A 14,590-nucleotide genomic window follows, 5' to 3' on the forward strand; every position below is an offset into this window, starting at 1 on the left:
TCCTTCCTAATTAACCTATGTCAACCTAACACCAAACCCCAAGCCATAAGAATATAAGCTATGCTTATATTGAGATAAATGAAATGTAACTTCTTGTTGAGACTACTTTGTATGTGTAGTATCAGATGCCGTTGAGTCAACTTCAACTCACGGCGACCCCATGTGTGTCAGAATAGAAATGGGCTCTGTAGGGCTTTCAGTGGCTGATTTTTCGGAAGCAGGTGGCCAGGTTTTTCTTCCAAGCTGCTTCTGGGTGAACTTGAACTGCCAAGCTTTCGGTTAACAGCCAAGTGCGTTAACTGTTGGCTCCACCCACGGACTCCTTGTGTGTGGAATACAAGTCAATTAAATGTATTTTCTGGGAAGTGTTCTCAGTTAAAACAGCTACCCAAAGGGTCGCCATACACTGGACAGGTAGATATCAAGCGGGGTTGCAAAATCAGTATTATCTGTGAAAATTGAGAACGCAATTCTTCAACTTACAGTGATGATTATTTTCTACTCAGATATATTATGAAAGATATATTACGCTACTGGAACTGTTTCTGAAATTATATTTAGCTCTAGGTTAGTTTTTAATTTAATTAACAAACCGTTATTAACAACCCAGTCTTACCAAGAACTGTGCTAGGTGGTAGAAATATATTATACCCTTGTTCCCAGAGAAAGAAAAGAGGAAACCATTTAATGATCCAGTACACAAATCCGTTTTCAGGTTAAGCACCTTCTCTTTTGCTCTCATAGAAGACGTTTAAATCCATCTTAGTTATGCCTAGTCTTAACCTATCAGTACATTTCTTTTTGGAATAATGTTCCCCAAAGTCATGTGATTGTGAGGTCAGTTCAGTTCAAATTGAAAAGCACCACCTCAATTGCAAATAGATTCAATGATATTATGGACTAAACACTCTTTTAAAAAACAATAGTGACAATGAAAAGGTCTGGATATAATTAGGTCCCTGGGGTGGATCTCTTCCTGCTGTTATCTCTGTTCTTTGCTGTAAGTTTTAATAATAAGATTGCCATCCAGCACCAGCATAACCAGATTGTGGTATTAATTCACAGAATATCTAAATTCTGAAGTAAGGGGAACTTCTCAGAGAAATTGTTATTGCTAGTTACAGAAGATTTAAAGACTTGAGAGTGATTCAAATCATATGCAAAGAGATTTCAAAATAATATTTCTTAAGCACTCCATGTTTTCAGTGTCCTTTTGACTAGCCACTGAATTCTTATATTTATTATTCTCGGTGTTTGAATAACCTGGTCTTAAATGTAAGTATTGTGCCAATAGACTATACCTCTGTAGAGAGACAAGGTTTTTTTTTCTACCATTCCTGCATGAATTTTCTATATTTTTGAATTAGATTTTTTTGAAAATTCATCCTTCTCTGTGCATAATGAAACGAGCCCGCCCAGACAATCGGGATTCCTTGTTTTTGTGAGATACGCGATATAGCTCCAGAAACAAATAGCTTGGAGTCCCTGGGACTCTGTATTCTGGCTAAAAGTTAGGAAGGCAATTACTTTTTAATTTTGAATGAAATATGCGTGAGTTGTATACCAAAAGTAGGGCGCCACTTTTAACCCCCTCCCCTCCAAAAAAAAGTTGCTTTTGAGTCAGCTCTGACTCATGATGACCCCATGTGTATCAGAGTAAAACTGTGCTCCGTTTGGTTTTCAGTGGCTGATTTTTCCAAATTGCCAGGGCTTTCTTCTGAAGCACCTCTAGGTGGAACTCTAACCTCCAATCTTTCAGTTAGCAGCTGAGCTCATTAACCTTTTGCACCACTCAGGAAACCCGGTATATTGTCCCATTGTTTCATTGTCATCAAGTCGACTCACAGCGACTCAACAGGACGGAGTAGAACTGCCCCACAGGGTTTCCAAGGCTGTGATCTTTATGGAAGCAGACAGCCCCATCTTTCTCCTGCGGAGCAGCTGGTAGCTTCGAACCGTCAGCCTTTTGGTTAGCAGCCGAGTGCTTAACCACTGTGCCACCAGAACGCCTTAAAAAATATGAAAATATAAGAAAACGTTCTGTTTTTCTTTCTTACCGAAAACTGTTTCGAGGTGTAGAGACAACTAACCGTTTTACTCGGTACATTTTATCTGTCTACTTGTCAACATTAAGCTAACGTAATTTTTGTTTTTTTTTTTTATTTCTAAGCATGATTCCTAGAAATGTGTTTTCATGGGCAAACCAACCAAGCAGAAGTCTTTAATTCATTTACCTACGGGCATCCTAAATGTCTTCCTGGATTTTCTGATGTCCCGAGGCTTTGCTTATCAAATAGACCCTAGGAAGGCAAGGGTTCTGTTTATTTAGATGGGCCTGTAATGTGCGTCTGTGTTCACATAAACGGCGATGAGGTCAGAGCGGCCTGGGGGCTGCCGGGCTCATTATACGCCCAGGAGAGGGGAATCATGAGAGCCTGTCCTGCAGCCGGTTCATTGTCAAGCTCTGGGGATTTTTCAGGGAAGTTACGAATATATTTCTTAAACTGAAGCACATGAAAAATTGTCAGCGTTAAATGAGACAAGCAGCTGAAAACACATGAACACATTCGCCATTAATTATCCATGTTAACAGAAGATAAGGAAGACTTTAGAAATAGAATCTATGAATGTCTCAAAAGCCTGACTTTTAAGTAATACCGTTAATCATTTTTCTAGCAATCCTGATCTCTAAGCAGATTGACAGGGGACCGTCCTGTCTTGCTATTTCCCCCTCCCTACCTGTGTTGCATTAGCTAGAGAAAGCCAAGTGCCTAAAGCTGAGGACAGTCAGCGAGAGACTGAACAAGCTGTTACCTGAATCACCTTCTGCACAATTGAAAGAGCTGTTGTTAACATTCCCCCAAAGTACATTCTCTGAGCTTATAAGAACTGTAAATTCAGGTGAGGACTCCCGGTGCACACTCAGTTTTCACATCATTCAGTTTTGTCTTTTTGTGTTCAACTCTGTGAATTATTTTTGTAGAACTGTATTTAACTTGATCCATTTTAGACTCTCCTGGACAGGCAGGATTGCCTAATGGTTAGGGGCACCAACCATGGAGTGAGGCAGGTGGGCTACCTGTTCTTGCTCTTCACACTGAGTAGCTGTGTAAGCTTGGGCCAGCTGTGTAGCCTAGGTCACCTCGGACTCCTTGGTGCCTCGTTTGCCTCATCTGTGAAGTGGCGAGAGCAGCTGGGCCTCTGCCAAAGGGTTGCCATGAAGAAAACACTGCCTTCATATATAAGCAGTCAATAAATGTTAACTGGAGTTCATGGATGGTGGAAACGATTAATGTGCTCAAAAGGTTGGAGGTTCAAGTCTGCCCAAAGGCATCTCAGAAGAAAGGCCTGGCAATCTTCTGAAAAATCAACCATTGAAAACCCTGTGGAGTACAGTTCCATTCTGACACACATGGGTCACCTTGAGTCAGAGTCGACTCGGTGGCAACTGGTAGTGAGTGTTAACGACTATTATTGCTTAAGGAAAGGAAGGGGGCTGGAAGTCGGAGACCGGGACTGAGCAGATGACATATGTGTGTACTGAGTACTTGCTGCGGACTGGACATTATGTTGATGAACTAACAGACCGTTTTTAATCCTCACAAAAACTCTTCATGGAAAATATTATCTGAATTGCACAGTTGAGAATATTGAGGCTTCAGTAATTTTGAGACTCTCATATTTATTTTTAAAGGCATAAAAAACAACCCAAACCCAGTGCCGTCGAGTCGATTCCGACTCATAGCAACCCATGTTATAACAGAACAAAACACCGCCTGGTCCCGTGCCATCCTCAACAATCGTTGTTATGCTTGAGCCCATTGCTGCAGCCACTGTGTCAGTCCATCTTGCTGAGGGTCTTCCTTTTTTTCGCTGACCAAGCATGATGTCCTTTTCCAGGCACTGACACCTCCTGATAACATGTCCAAAGTATGTCAGACATAGTTAAGGAGCATTTGGCTGTACTTCTTCAGAGACAGGTTTGTTCTTTCTTTTGGCAGTCCATGGTACATTATTATGGTATTTTTTGCCGACACCGTAATTCAAAGGCATCAGTTCTTCTTCTGTTTTCCTTATTCATTGTCCAACTTTCACATGCATATGAGGCAGTGGCTTGGGTCAGGTGCACCTTAGTCTTCAAGGTGACATCTTTGCTTTTTAACACTTTAAAGAGGTCTTTCACAGCAGATTTGCTCAATGCAATGCATCATTTGATTTTTTTGACTGCTCCTTCCATGGATGTTGGTTGTGGGTTCAAGTAAAATGAAATTCCCAACAACCTCCATCTTTTCCCTGTTTATCATGATGTTTATTTGTTCAGTTGTGAGGTTTTTGTTAGCAAGTAGGAACGTATGCCGTTTGTGTTGAGAATGGAAGAAAAAGGAGAGACCCCAATATCAGTTATCGGATATTGCAGCCCCATTCTCTAAATTCACATTTAGCAAATACAGTAATGCCAAGGCCAGCTTGGAACCATGGCGTCCTTAGTGCAGAAGCTTGCTGGTGACAACCCTTTTATTACAGAAACAGTCAAAGGTAGCTAACTGCAAAAATAAATGATGGAAGGGAATCTTTATTTGTAATTTTTACATAAGCTCTTAAAAGAAAAAAACATTTTCACCGAAACAATAAATTATTTTCAAGAGAAAAATAGGAAATAGAGCAACTAAGGAAACACATGAAGCCAGTCAGCTGTACCAGTGAGGGGACAGGAGTGTCATATATAAATGCAGTCAGTTACAACCCTTTCTGTCTTAACCTTGAAAGTAGAATTGTAATAGAGCTAGAGGGGTTTTTTAGGCCTCAGTGCTTAATAGTGAACAGGTGTCAAGGGTATGTGGCATTCTGATTACACAGTCCTCCATACAAACTGTCCTTCACATTTAATAATAGTCAGCCTTTGAGTTCTGACATTTTAAAAATTCATTTTGACTGGTGTATAGAAGCCTACATCTTTTAAATATGTGTCTTATATATGTAGCTTATCGATTGTTGTATATTTTACTACTGTTAAGATTTAAAAGGCCATCCCCTCATGTGTAAGCTCAACCAGACTTCACAGCCCTAATGAGAATTGTAATGATGAACAGCCCACAGCTATGTTTCAAGCTCGTGATGTCTGCCTCCCTTGGGATTATGGAAAGGCACATTTCTTCCAGGATAAAGGAAATGAATAGGGCAGATGAGTCCAGATTTGTTTTATTTATGTTATTTTAGTATTTGTTTGTTTTTTCCTTCAAGTATAAGAACATAGCCAAGCAGGTGACACATTCAGTCCACCCTCTGTGAGTCAGGCTGTGTGTGGTTACATTACCAATAAAGAAAAGTCCAGCCCTTCTGGATCTCACAGTTAGGAGGGAACCAGAAGCATAAATAATAAATGATGTTAAGTGCAATTATGGGGATTTGTGCAGTATTTCTCGGGAGCACAGAGAAAGGGCACCAGTTTCAACCTGGAATGCCAGAGAGCTGGCCCTTGAGCTGAGTCTTACTGATGAGAACGGATTAGCCAGTAAAAGGGGAAGAAGAGGGCCAGTCCATACACTATTGATAGAATGGACAAAAGCATTGGAACCCCCACCTCTACGCCCCTGGAAGGAATTCCACACCTTCCTGCTGGTGTTCAGGATGCCCTTGACTCCAAGGTTAATAATAACTAGCTTTGCCCAGGGGAACAAAATTCTATTCCCAACATGAGCTTTCATAACTGATTTTTCTCCCCCAAAGGAGAAGAAAGGCGTATCGTTGAAAATCATTTTACAAAATCCTGTAGTAGAATTCATTTAGCAATAACATCGTCGAAGACAAAGGAGCCTCTGTCCTTTTTCATTAGGATGAATGTTTTCAAGTAAAACTGGAATAAAAATGAAGTGGAACCAATTGGGAAAAAAATAGAAGCACTTAAGAAGAAACTTAATTGTTGCTGAAAGAATTAGAATCTGATGGCTTAGAAAGAAGTTAATTAATTTTCAAAGTAGAATAGCTACAGCTTAGCATTGCTCTTTCCTCTGGAAAGATATAATGTCTCTTAGATCTTAACAACAAATTAGTAGTGATTAAGTTTCCTCATTGTTTTTCTGATTTTGATTATTGTACTGTTACAGGCTGCTGCTAATGGGATTATTTGTGCAACATTACTTCTGAGATTCCCACTGGCCGTAGGACTGTGTATACAGAAATGTCCCATATACACCCCTGTGAATTATATTTAAGGAGTCCCGGTGGTGCAGTGGTTAAAGAGCTTGGCTGCTCACTGAAAAGTTGGCGGCTCGAAACCACCAGTGGCCCCATGGAAGAAAGATGTGGCAGTCTGCTTCCGTAAAGATTTACAGCCTTAGAAGCCCTATGGGGCAGCTCTGCTCTGTCCTGTAGGCTCCCTGTGAGTCGGAGTCGACTCGATGGCAGTGAGTTTGGTTTGGTTAGTTCTATCTGGGGGAGAGAAAGGAAGGATCTAACTTAAATTTGGGGGATTCCAAAATCGACTCTCCTTCTATAGCAGGATGCTGCTAATTAAAAAGAAAACGTTGATTGAATACTGTTGTAGAAATGAAAAGTGGCCAGTTGACTAAGTAATTACCCCATTAAGAAAGGAGTGGGAGAAACATTTAGAAGAGAGACGTGTAAGAAGCTGACTTTCGATGCATTCGCGTCATGGAATGAATTAGTGGAGGCACTAACCTGTGGACCAAAAACATTAGGAGGGATATGTTCTAAAAACCTGAAAAAAAAAATACGTTTTTTCCTACAGCCCCGTCACGTGTTCAACATGCTAAAGAAGTATGTGCGCGCTGAGCAGAAAGACCGACAGCACACCCTTAAGCACTTTGAACATGTGCGCATGGTGGATCCAAAGAAAGCTGCTCAGATCCGGTCCCAGGCAAGTGTTTACTGTAATGATTGTTTGACCATCTCATGCCCTTGCTTGGTGGGTGGGTGCTAGGAACTTCAGGTGTTTCCCGAGCAGGCATTGGTGGTGTACATCTATGGCAAGAGCTCTTTAATACCTGGTAAATTCTAAAGGCTTGTCTTAGAGCAAGGCTTATGGCTTACCATTCTATGGGCTATAAAAATAATAAGGAATATAAAAGCCTTAAGTTTCTACTGGTGCTGATTAAGGTACCTTTTAAAACTGATGACTAAAGTGGAGAAAACCAACGCTGGATAAACCAGAACCTCTAAAATGGCTCAATGCAACCATGGCTGACATTCAGAAATTCCACTGCCACTGCTTAATTTAACATGAGCCACAATAATATGGCTTATACTTCCAGATTCGTGAAGGTTGAACACCAGGATTTACCTCTGAAAATTGGCAATTTTACATTTCCTTGAAGAGATTTTATTTAAGAATATTTAGCATAGAATATCCAATCAAATTAAAATTTCATGTTGCAAAATATTCAGTGAAATGGATCCAGGGTGTCAGGGGTGATGTACGGAATTGGAGAGTATGAATTGGAGTTGGGCAGACAGCATCTTTCAGATCAGCTGAGTTACGTACGAGTGTACGATATAACGGGAAGTGTAAAGATAGACTTAAAGCATAGCTCAAAGGTCCCATGGTATTTCGTTAGTATTATTTTGGAAGTTTGTATCTGCCTGCGGTGCCCGGTAAGGAAAATAACTATTCCTACTCCCAGAGTGGGCTTACCTGGAGCTGTCTTCTTTCGCAGGTTATGACACATCTCCGTGTGATTTACGAGCGTATGAACCAGTCTCTCTCTCTGCTCTACAATGTACCTGCAGTGGCCGAGGAGATTCAGGATGAAGTTGGTAAGTAAGCTGTTCTGCTGTTCTTTTGATGCTATCCTTGGAAACATACCTGCCACGCACCATTCCCAAACCCATCCGAGGGAGAAAATTGGAAATGTGAGTTCTGCATCGCGGATCGCCAGAGTTCAAATAGAAAGAAAAAGAGCTGATTCCCTTTCACAGTGAAACTCTGCAGGATGGATCTAGCTGTCACTTTAACAAGTCCATCAGTTCTTAACTCTTCATATGTGTAAGGCTGGGAGAAACATAGCTTGACCTATGATACATTTGTGGAATAATGAGCCACTAGTTATTGGATTATGGAAACCCTGGTGTTGTGGTGGTTAAATGCTACGGCTGAAAATCAAAAGGTTGGCGGTTCAAATCCACCAGGCACTCCTTAGAAACTCTATGGGGCAGTCATGCTCTCTCCTCTAGAGTTGCTATGAATCTGAGTTGACTCGAAGGCAATGAGTTTAGTTTTTTTTTTAGTTATTGGATTATGTTTGTCAGCAGTTTTTTTCTAATTTGGTCAATCTTGTGAATATCACCTTATCATGCTTTGGTACTTTACAATTTAAAAAAGAATCAACCCTTTCTTCATTTCTTAATTCTTCATCACTTTTCACCTCATAAATGGCACGGTATCTCCATTTTACAGACGAAGAATCTCAAACTCAGATTCTAAGTCACTTACTCGCTTTTTTCACACATATCCTAAGTAGCACAGCCAAAGCCAAATCTGACTTCAGAGTTATTTTCAGTTAAGTCACAACTTTCTTTGATAGTAAAAAAAAAAAAATCCATGAGTGTTCTCTACACCACACTGTTGTTTAAACTTAAAATATGTGCCACTATTTTTTTATGTTATTTATGTTGAAATAACTGTAGACTCACAAGAAGTTGCAAAAATAATACAGAGATTTCTGCTGTCCCCATCAACCAGCATCAACCATTCCTTGGTAATGACTTACATGACTGTACAATACATCATGAAAACCAGGACACTGACATTGTGCACCCAGGATCTTTTATGTATCTAGTTCTCCTAATAACACCTTTAAAATTTCATCCCAGGAGCTTTGGTGGCACAGTGTTTAAGAGCTCAGCTGCTAACCAAAAGGTCAGCAGTTCGAATCCACCAGCCATTTATTGGAATCCCTATGGGACAAATCTACTGTGTCCTATACGGTCTCTATGAGTTGGAATTGACTTGATGGCAACGAGTTATAAATTCTCCCAAATCTATTTTCATTAGAAAGGGAGCCAAGTATCCCATATCATAATTCTTGGGAAGCACCCAAAATGTCCATTTTTATTTAACTTCATCCCATAAAGGTACATAGATGACAATTATGCTACTAGATCTTTCAACATGAAGCAATGTATGTATACTGAAGATCTGGTTCATTCAGTCAGCAAATAAGCATTATGCATGTGTCATGTCTCTCTCCATTAAAAATCATGCCCTTTGTTAATTGGGTTGGAAATAGGTGCAGGCTACCATGTGAGCTCAAAACACCCAAGATGTTGATTAAGGGTAAGATTGCAGAGCCCATTAATATAATTGTTGTCAATAAGTTATACGCCTGTAGAAAAGGTGAATTAGCAGAAGTTGTATGATAGATATTTTTACGATGACAGAAAAAAAGGAGTAGCTCATGCTGCTTATATATGACCAAACATCTCATAGGATTTGGTTCCTTGGCTTGGAGGTTTAGGGTCATGGTTTCATGAATCATCCCAGTTAGCTGGCCCAATATTGTGCTTAGTGCTTCTGTCCACCTCCTACGCCGTTGTGTAGTTCCTGGGGTCTGAAAAGCTGGCAAGCAGGCATCCAAGGTACAACAATTAATCTGTATTCACCTGGAGCAACAGAGGAAGGAGAGTCAGGAATAGGTGGAGGAAATGGGATATGTAGCCAATTGCCTCCATGAACATCTGCCTCTTTGTTATGAAACCAGAAGAACTGTATGGTGCCTACCTACCGTTACTGAATATTTTGATCAAATATTCCATAGAAGAATCCTGATCAAAAGGGGGAAAATGCAGAACAGAAAGGCAGTTGGAGCCATGGAGGCTGGGTGAACCCCCGAAACTATTACCCTGAGATAATCTTTAAACCTTAAACAAAAATATCCCCTGAAGTCTTTTTTAAACCGAACAGTAGTTTAGCCTAACTAGTAAAGAATGTCTGCCTTGAGGACAGTGTTCTTTTAAGATCTATCCATACAGATCAAATTGACAACAACAACTCAAAAGATTGGAAACTTAGGGGCAGTGAGTGTATGTTAATGGGGGAGGAACAACTCAGAAAAGGAAGGTAAAAATGGTTGTACAACTCAAAGACTGTAATCAAAGTCACTGAATTATATATGTGTAAATTGTTGGTGTATGTTCTGCTTTGTATATTCTCAACAACAAAAATAAAATAAAATTTAAAAAAATAAATAAGAAGTGAATAGCAGTGGAGAGAAGAGCTGTTACAGGCTCTGAAATGAGACCTGAAGTCTCTTGGTAGAAGACTTATGGAGTCTACTTAGCCATTTTAAAATAATAGGATTCCAATAAAAGGATTCATAGGGTCGCTATGAGTCGGAATCGACTCGACAGCACGGGTTTTTTTTTTTTTTTTTAGGATTCCAACATTCAGTAATTAATATAGTCAAAGCTTCATACTTTGTTTCTAGAACGGAAAACAGGTACTACCATTTTCTAGCAATTGGTTTGGAAGGCTGATTAGCAGTATTGGAAATTTTACTTTAAAAAAAGAGTTGGTTAAACACATTTTAACAGAGTTCTGTTAAATACATTTAACAGAGTTCTAAATTCTTCTAGTCTACTGGAACAAGAAACTAAAATTCAGATGAAAAGTCTTCAGGATTATCTAAGTGCTACAGATAAGTGCAGCCCTGGTGGCGTAGTGGTTAAAAATTCAGCTGCTAATCAAAAGGTTGGCAGTTCGAATCCACCAGTCACTCCTTGGAAACCCTATGGGGCAGTTCTACTGTCCTATAGGGTCACTATGAGTCAGAATCAACTAGACGGCAACAGTTTTTTTTTTTTTTTTAGAGATAAGTGGGAGCCACAGTTGCTCAGTGGTTAAGAGCTTGGCTGCTAACCAAAAGGTCAGCAGTTTGGACCCACCAGCCACTCCTTGGAAATCCTGTGGGGTAGTTCTACTCTGTCCTATAGGGTCACTGTGAGTCAGAATCGACTGGATGGCAGTGGGTTTCCTTTTGGCTCTTTATAGTTAAGTGAGTGGATTGATGAGTGAACTGTTTTAATTTGGCCTCCATAGTGAATTAAGTCACAGATAGCACTGCAAAATACTGTACCAATGAGAGAGTGACCCTGAGAGCCTTCCCCCCACCCCCATAAGCTGGAACAGTATGATCACTGAAAAGTTCTTTCAAAACTGAGGAAATGAGATGAACTACAATGCCCTAGTTCAAATTCAACTTTGAAATTATACATTCGGATTAATTCTAGAGGTGTAATAAGAATATTTTAAAACTTAAAAAAATACCCAGAATGTGGTAGGTGAGTACACCCATTACAGAAATTCCTCCTCTGAAGTACTTGAAACACCAATTAAAAGAGCAGTTGGCTTATTTTTTACAGTTCATGCCAATACTATTCTACTCTTTCCTTTCTAACTTAATACTTCCTTGCAAATGTTGTTTGCATTACTGTCAGGTGTTTGGCCTGCATCAGGTGATAATGGTCCCTTCAGTACTGTGTATTAGTGGAAGGAATCAAATATACTTCAGTTTACACACTTGGAAAGAAGCTTTATAATGTGTCATCCAAGCTTTTGTTGGAATCCCTGGGGTAGAAAAGTTAAATGTACCGAGCTGCTAACTGAAAGGTTGGAAGTTTAAGTCCACCCAGAGGCACCTAGGAAGTGAGGCCTGGCAATCTACTTCTGGAAATTCATCCATTGAAAACCCTATGGAGTACAGTTGTACTCTAACACACATCGGGTTGCCATGAGTCAGAACTGGACTTGAAATCAACTGGAAGAAGGAGGAAGAAAGCTTTTGTTCAGTAGGGGAACTTAATGTTGAGAAAGATCTTACGACAGATCGAGGACAGGAAGTTCCAATTAATTTTTTATTCTATTAAGTGCCTTTAGGTAATGAATACACCTATTAGATATACTTGTAGGATAGAAATTGGTAAGAAACTTGTTAAATATTGTATATTCAGCTCCTCCAATAAGTTGTAGAAAGGATGAAAGAAATCATTACATTCTTAATGAACTGAAGCTGAGATCTTCTATACAAGTGAATTTTGCCTTATTTTACGAGCTTTTTTTTTTAATTTATTTTATTGTTGTTGCTGAGAATACGCTCTCACCCTCGTTTCCCGAATTGTTCCTCCCCCATTAACATAAAGTCACTGTCTCATAAGTTTCCTATCTAATCTTTGAAGATGCTGTTGCCATTTGATACCGTGTAGGTAGTTCTTAAAAGAGTACAATGCTGAAGCAGACCTCCTTTATTAAGTAAGCTAAACTATCATTTGGTTTAAAGAATGCTGCAAAATGCTCAAGAATAAGACAATACAGTGAGCTTCAGATCTGAAGACAGGGAGGATATTTAGATAATAAGAATATGGAATTTTCTTGCTCAAACCATTAGGATGGATTCAGGGCATGTTACTTTAAAAGATATTTTTGTCATTCTAAGTGTACTAGACACCAAGTCCTGAAGGCTAATCTTTTTTAAAAAATTGATTTCATATGGAATTTCGGATACTTCCATTTTTAAATGGCTGTTTCCAGAGAGAAAGAGAAGCCTGTGTTAATGACGTTGAACTTGCATCAATTAGGCCTGTGTATCCTCTGAGCACCTGAAAGGGTGCTAAAGAAGACGACTTGCTGGGAGAAAGGCTTTTCTGGATTGAGCTTAGAGGTCCTCTACCCAATAAGCCACTTTCAAGCAGGGACGTAGGTGAAATGAGGTTGGCTATCAGCACTAGGTTTTGAAGGGGTGGGTGTCTGGTGGTTCCCTGTGTTGCTTATTTTTGTGTATGTTTGACTTTTCCATAATGAAAGTTTTTCTTTAGCTCATTTTCTGCATAAGATCTTCACAGACTTCTTCCAGTTTATGTCTTGTATTCTCTCTAACAGTCGCTTACGACATGCTTCGTTATTCATTTGGTTTGCATTTATCCACCATTTCTGTGTGTGATTCGGAGTCAGTTCAGTGCAAATAAGGATGATGCTATAACCCAGAGCCGCTGGAAAAAGGACGACGTCTGAGCACACCTGCACACGCACGCCCTCTGTATAAAAGTTTGTGCTTGTAAATGTAGACTGTTAGGATATTAATAGTTTAATTAAGTAGTGGTAACAGGTGCTCTATGAATGAAGGATTTTTACACTTCTGAGGAACTGCCAGTATCTTTAGTGACATAATATTTCTGTTTTTAGAACTCTATGTTCCCATTAGGATAAAAAAACAAAAAAAAAACTCAAACCCGTTGCTGTCGAGTCTATTCCGACTCATAGCGACCCTATAGGTCAGAGTAGAACTGCCCCATAGAGTTTCCAAGGAGCACCTGGTGGATTTGAACTGCTGACCTTTTGGTTAGCAGCTATAGCACTTAACTACCACTCCATCAGGGTTTCCAAAAACCAAAACCCATTGCAGTCAAGTTGATTCCAACTCCTATAGCAACCCTGTAGGACAGAGCAGGACTGCCCCATAGGGTTCCTAAGGAGCAGCTGGTAGATTTGAACTACAACCTTTTGATTAGCAGCCAAGCTCTTAACTGCTGCACCACCAGGGCTCTGCATTAGGATAGGGTTCTCTATTATGGGACGAAGTGTGGAACAGGGGCACGGGGCCACACTAGAAAGCAGGAACACTGGGCGGGAAGTTGGGAACTGGCATCAGATTTGTGAGCACGGGGAAGTATGTTCAGAGAGTAGGGCTCAACAAAGGTATGACTTCTGGCCCAGTCTGGTGTTTCACCCAGCATGCTTCCTGTGTAATCCCACCTGTTTATGTGACTTCACTAACTCCAGTAAATCCTGATCCCCTAGGTCTAGCAGCACCTTGTCAGCTGGGTCCTAACACCACATTCCAGACTACTGAAATATGCCACAAGCCTCTCAAACTCCAGTCAGTGTTTGTAAGAAGAGCTCATTTTGTTCCTCTTGAAACTCCCACTTTTTATACACTATCATGGCTAATAGACCCTGGAACCCTGGTGGCGCAATAGTTAAGAGCTTGGCTGCTAACCAAAAGATCGGCAGTTCGAATCCACCAGCCACTCCTTGGAAACCCTTTGGGGCAGTTCTGCTCTGTCCTTTAGGGTTGCGATGAGTCAGAATCAACTCGACAGCATCAGGTTTATCATGATCGATGGCTCCACCATCCTCCAAGTTGCCTAAACTTACCCATGATACCTTCTATTCCTTCACCCGTGATTTCATATCAAGTACAGTCTTACATATTTTGCTGCCTGTATCCATGTGGAATCCCTGCTCTGAGCATCCACTACCTTAGTTCAGAACCTTAACCCTCTCATCAGTTTCACGAGATTCCCGACTCTTGTCTCACTGTGGCTACCCCCCGCCCCAAATTCCCTGCTAAAACACAACTACAACCTGCTGGTGGTTCTTCATTGATTGAAATGTTCACAGTCCTAAAACCCTGTGACTAATTTGCACAGGGAAAGAGAGAGAGGTGTTGACATTTGAGCGACAGGCATGTAATGAAATAATGAGTGTCTCTTAGTGATAATGTCAGTGGTCCAGACTCTATGAAATTTCATTCTGGAGGTTCAGGGCTGCCATATATGGATACGGCAGGTGTTTTAGGTG

The 14,590-nt window shown here is 40.4% G+C and overlaps 1 protein-coding gene across 4 annotated transcripts in view; it reads left to right on the top strand.

Annotated features, from left to right (window-relative positions):
- Positions 1–14,590, top strand: part of APP (amyloid beta precursor protein) — a 302,781-nt gene that overhangs the window by 225,334 nt on the left and 62,857 nt on the right. For all 4 annotated transcript variants that reach the window (XM_049858263.1, XM_049858264.1, XM_049858265.1 and 1 more), the window contains 2 exons: positions 6,749–6,877; positions 7,674–7,773. In XM_049858263.1, the coding sequence (XP_049714220.1) occupies positions 6,749–6,877; positions 7,674–7,773 (229 nt within the window). The remainder of the gene's footprint in view (positions 1–6,748; positions 6,878–7,673; positions 7,774–14,590) is intronic.

The sequence above is a fragment of the Elephas maximus genome, chromosome 18 (assembly GCF_024166365.1).
Source record: "Elephas maximus indicus isolate mEleMax1 chromosome 18, mEleMax1 primary haplotype, whole genome shotgun sequence".
In the NCBI taxonomy this organism is placed as follows: domain Eukaryota; kingdom Metazoa; phylum Chordata; class Mammalia; order Proboscidea; family Elephantidae; genus Elephas; species Elephas maximus.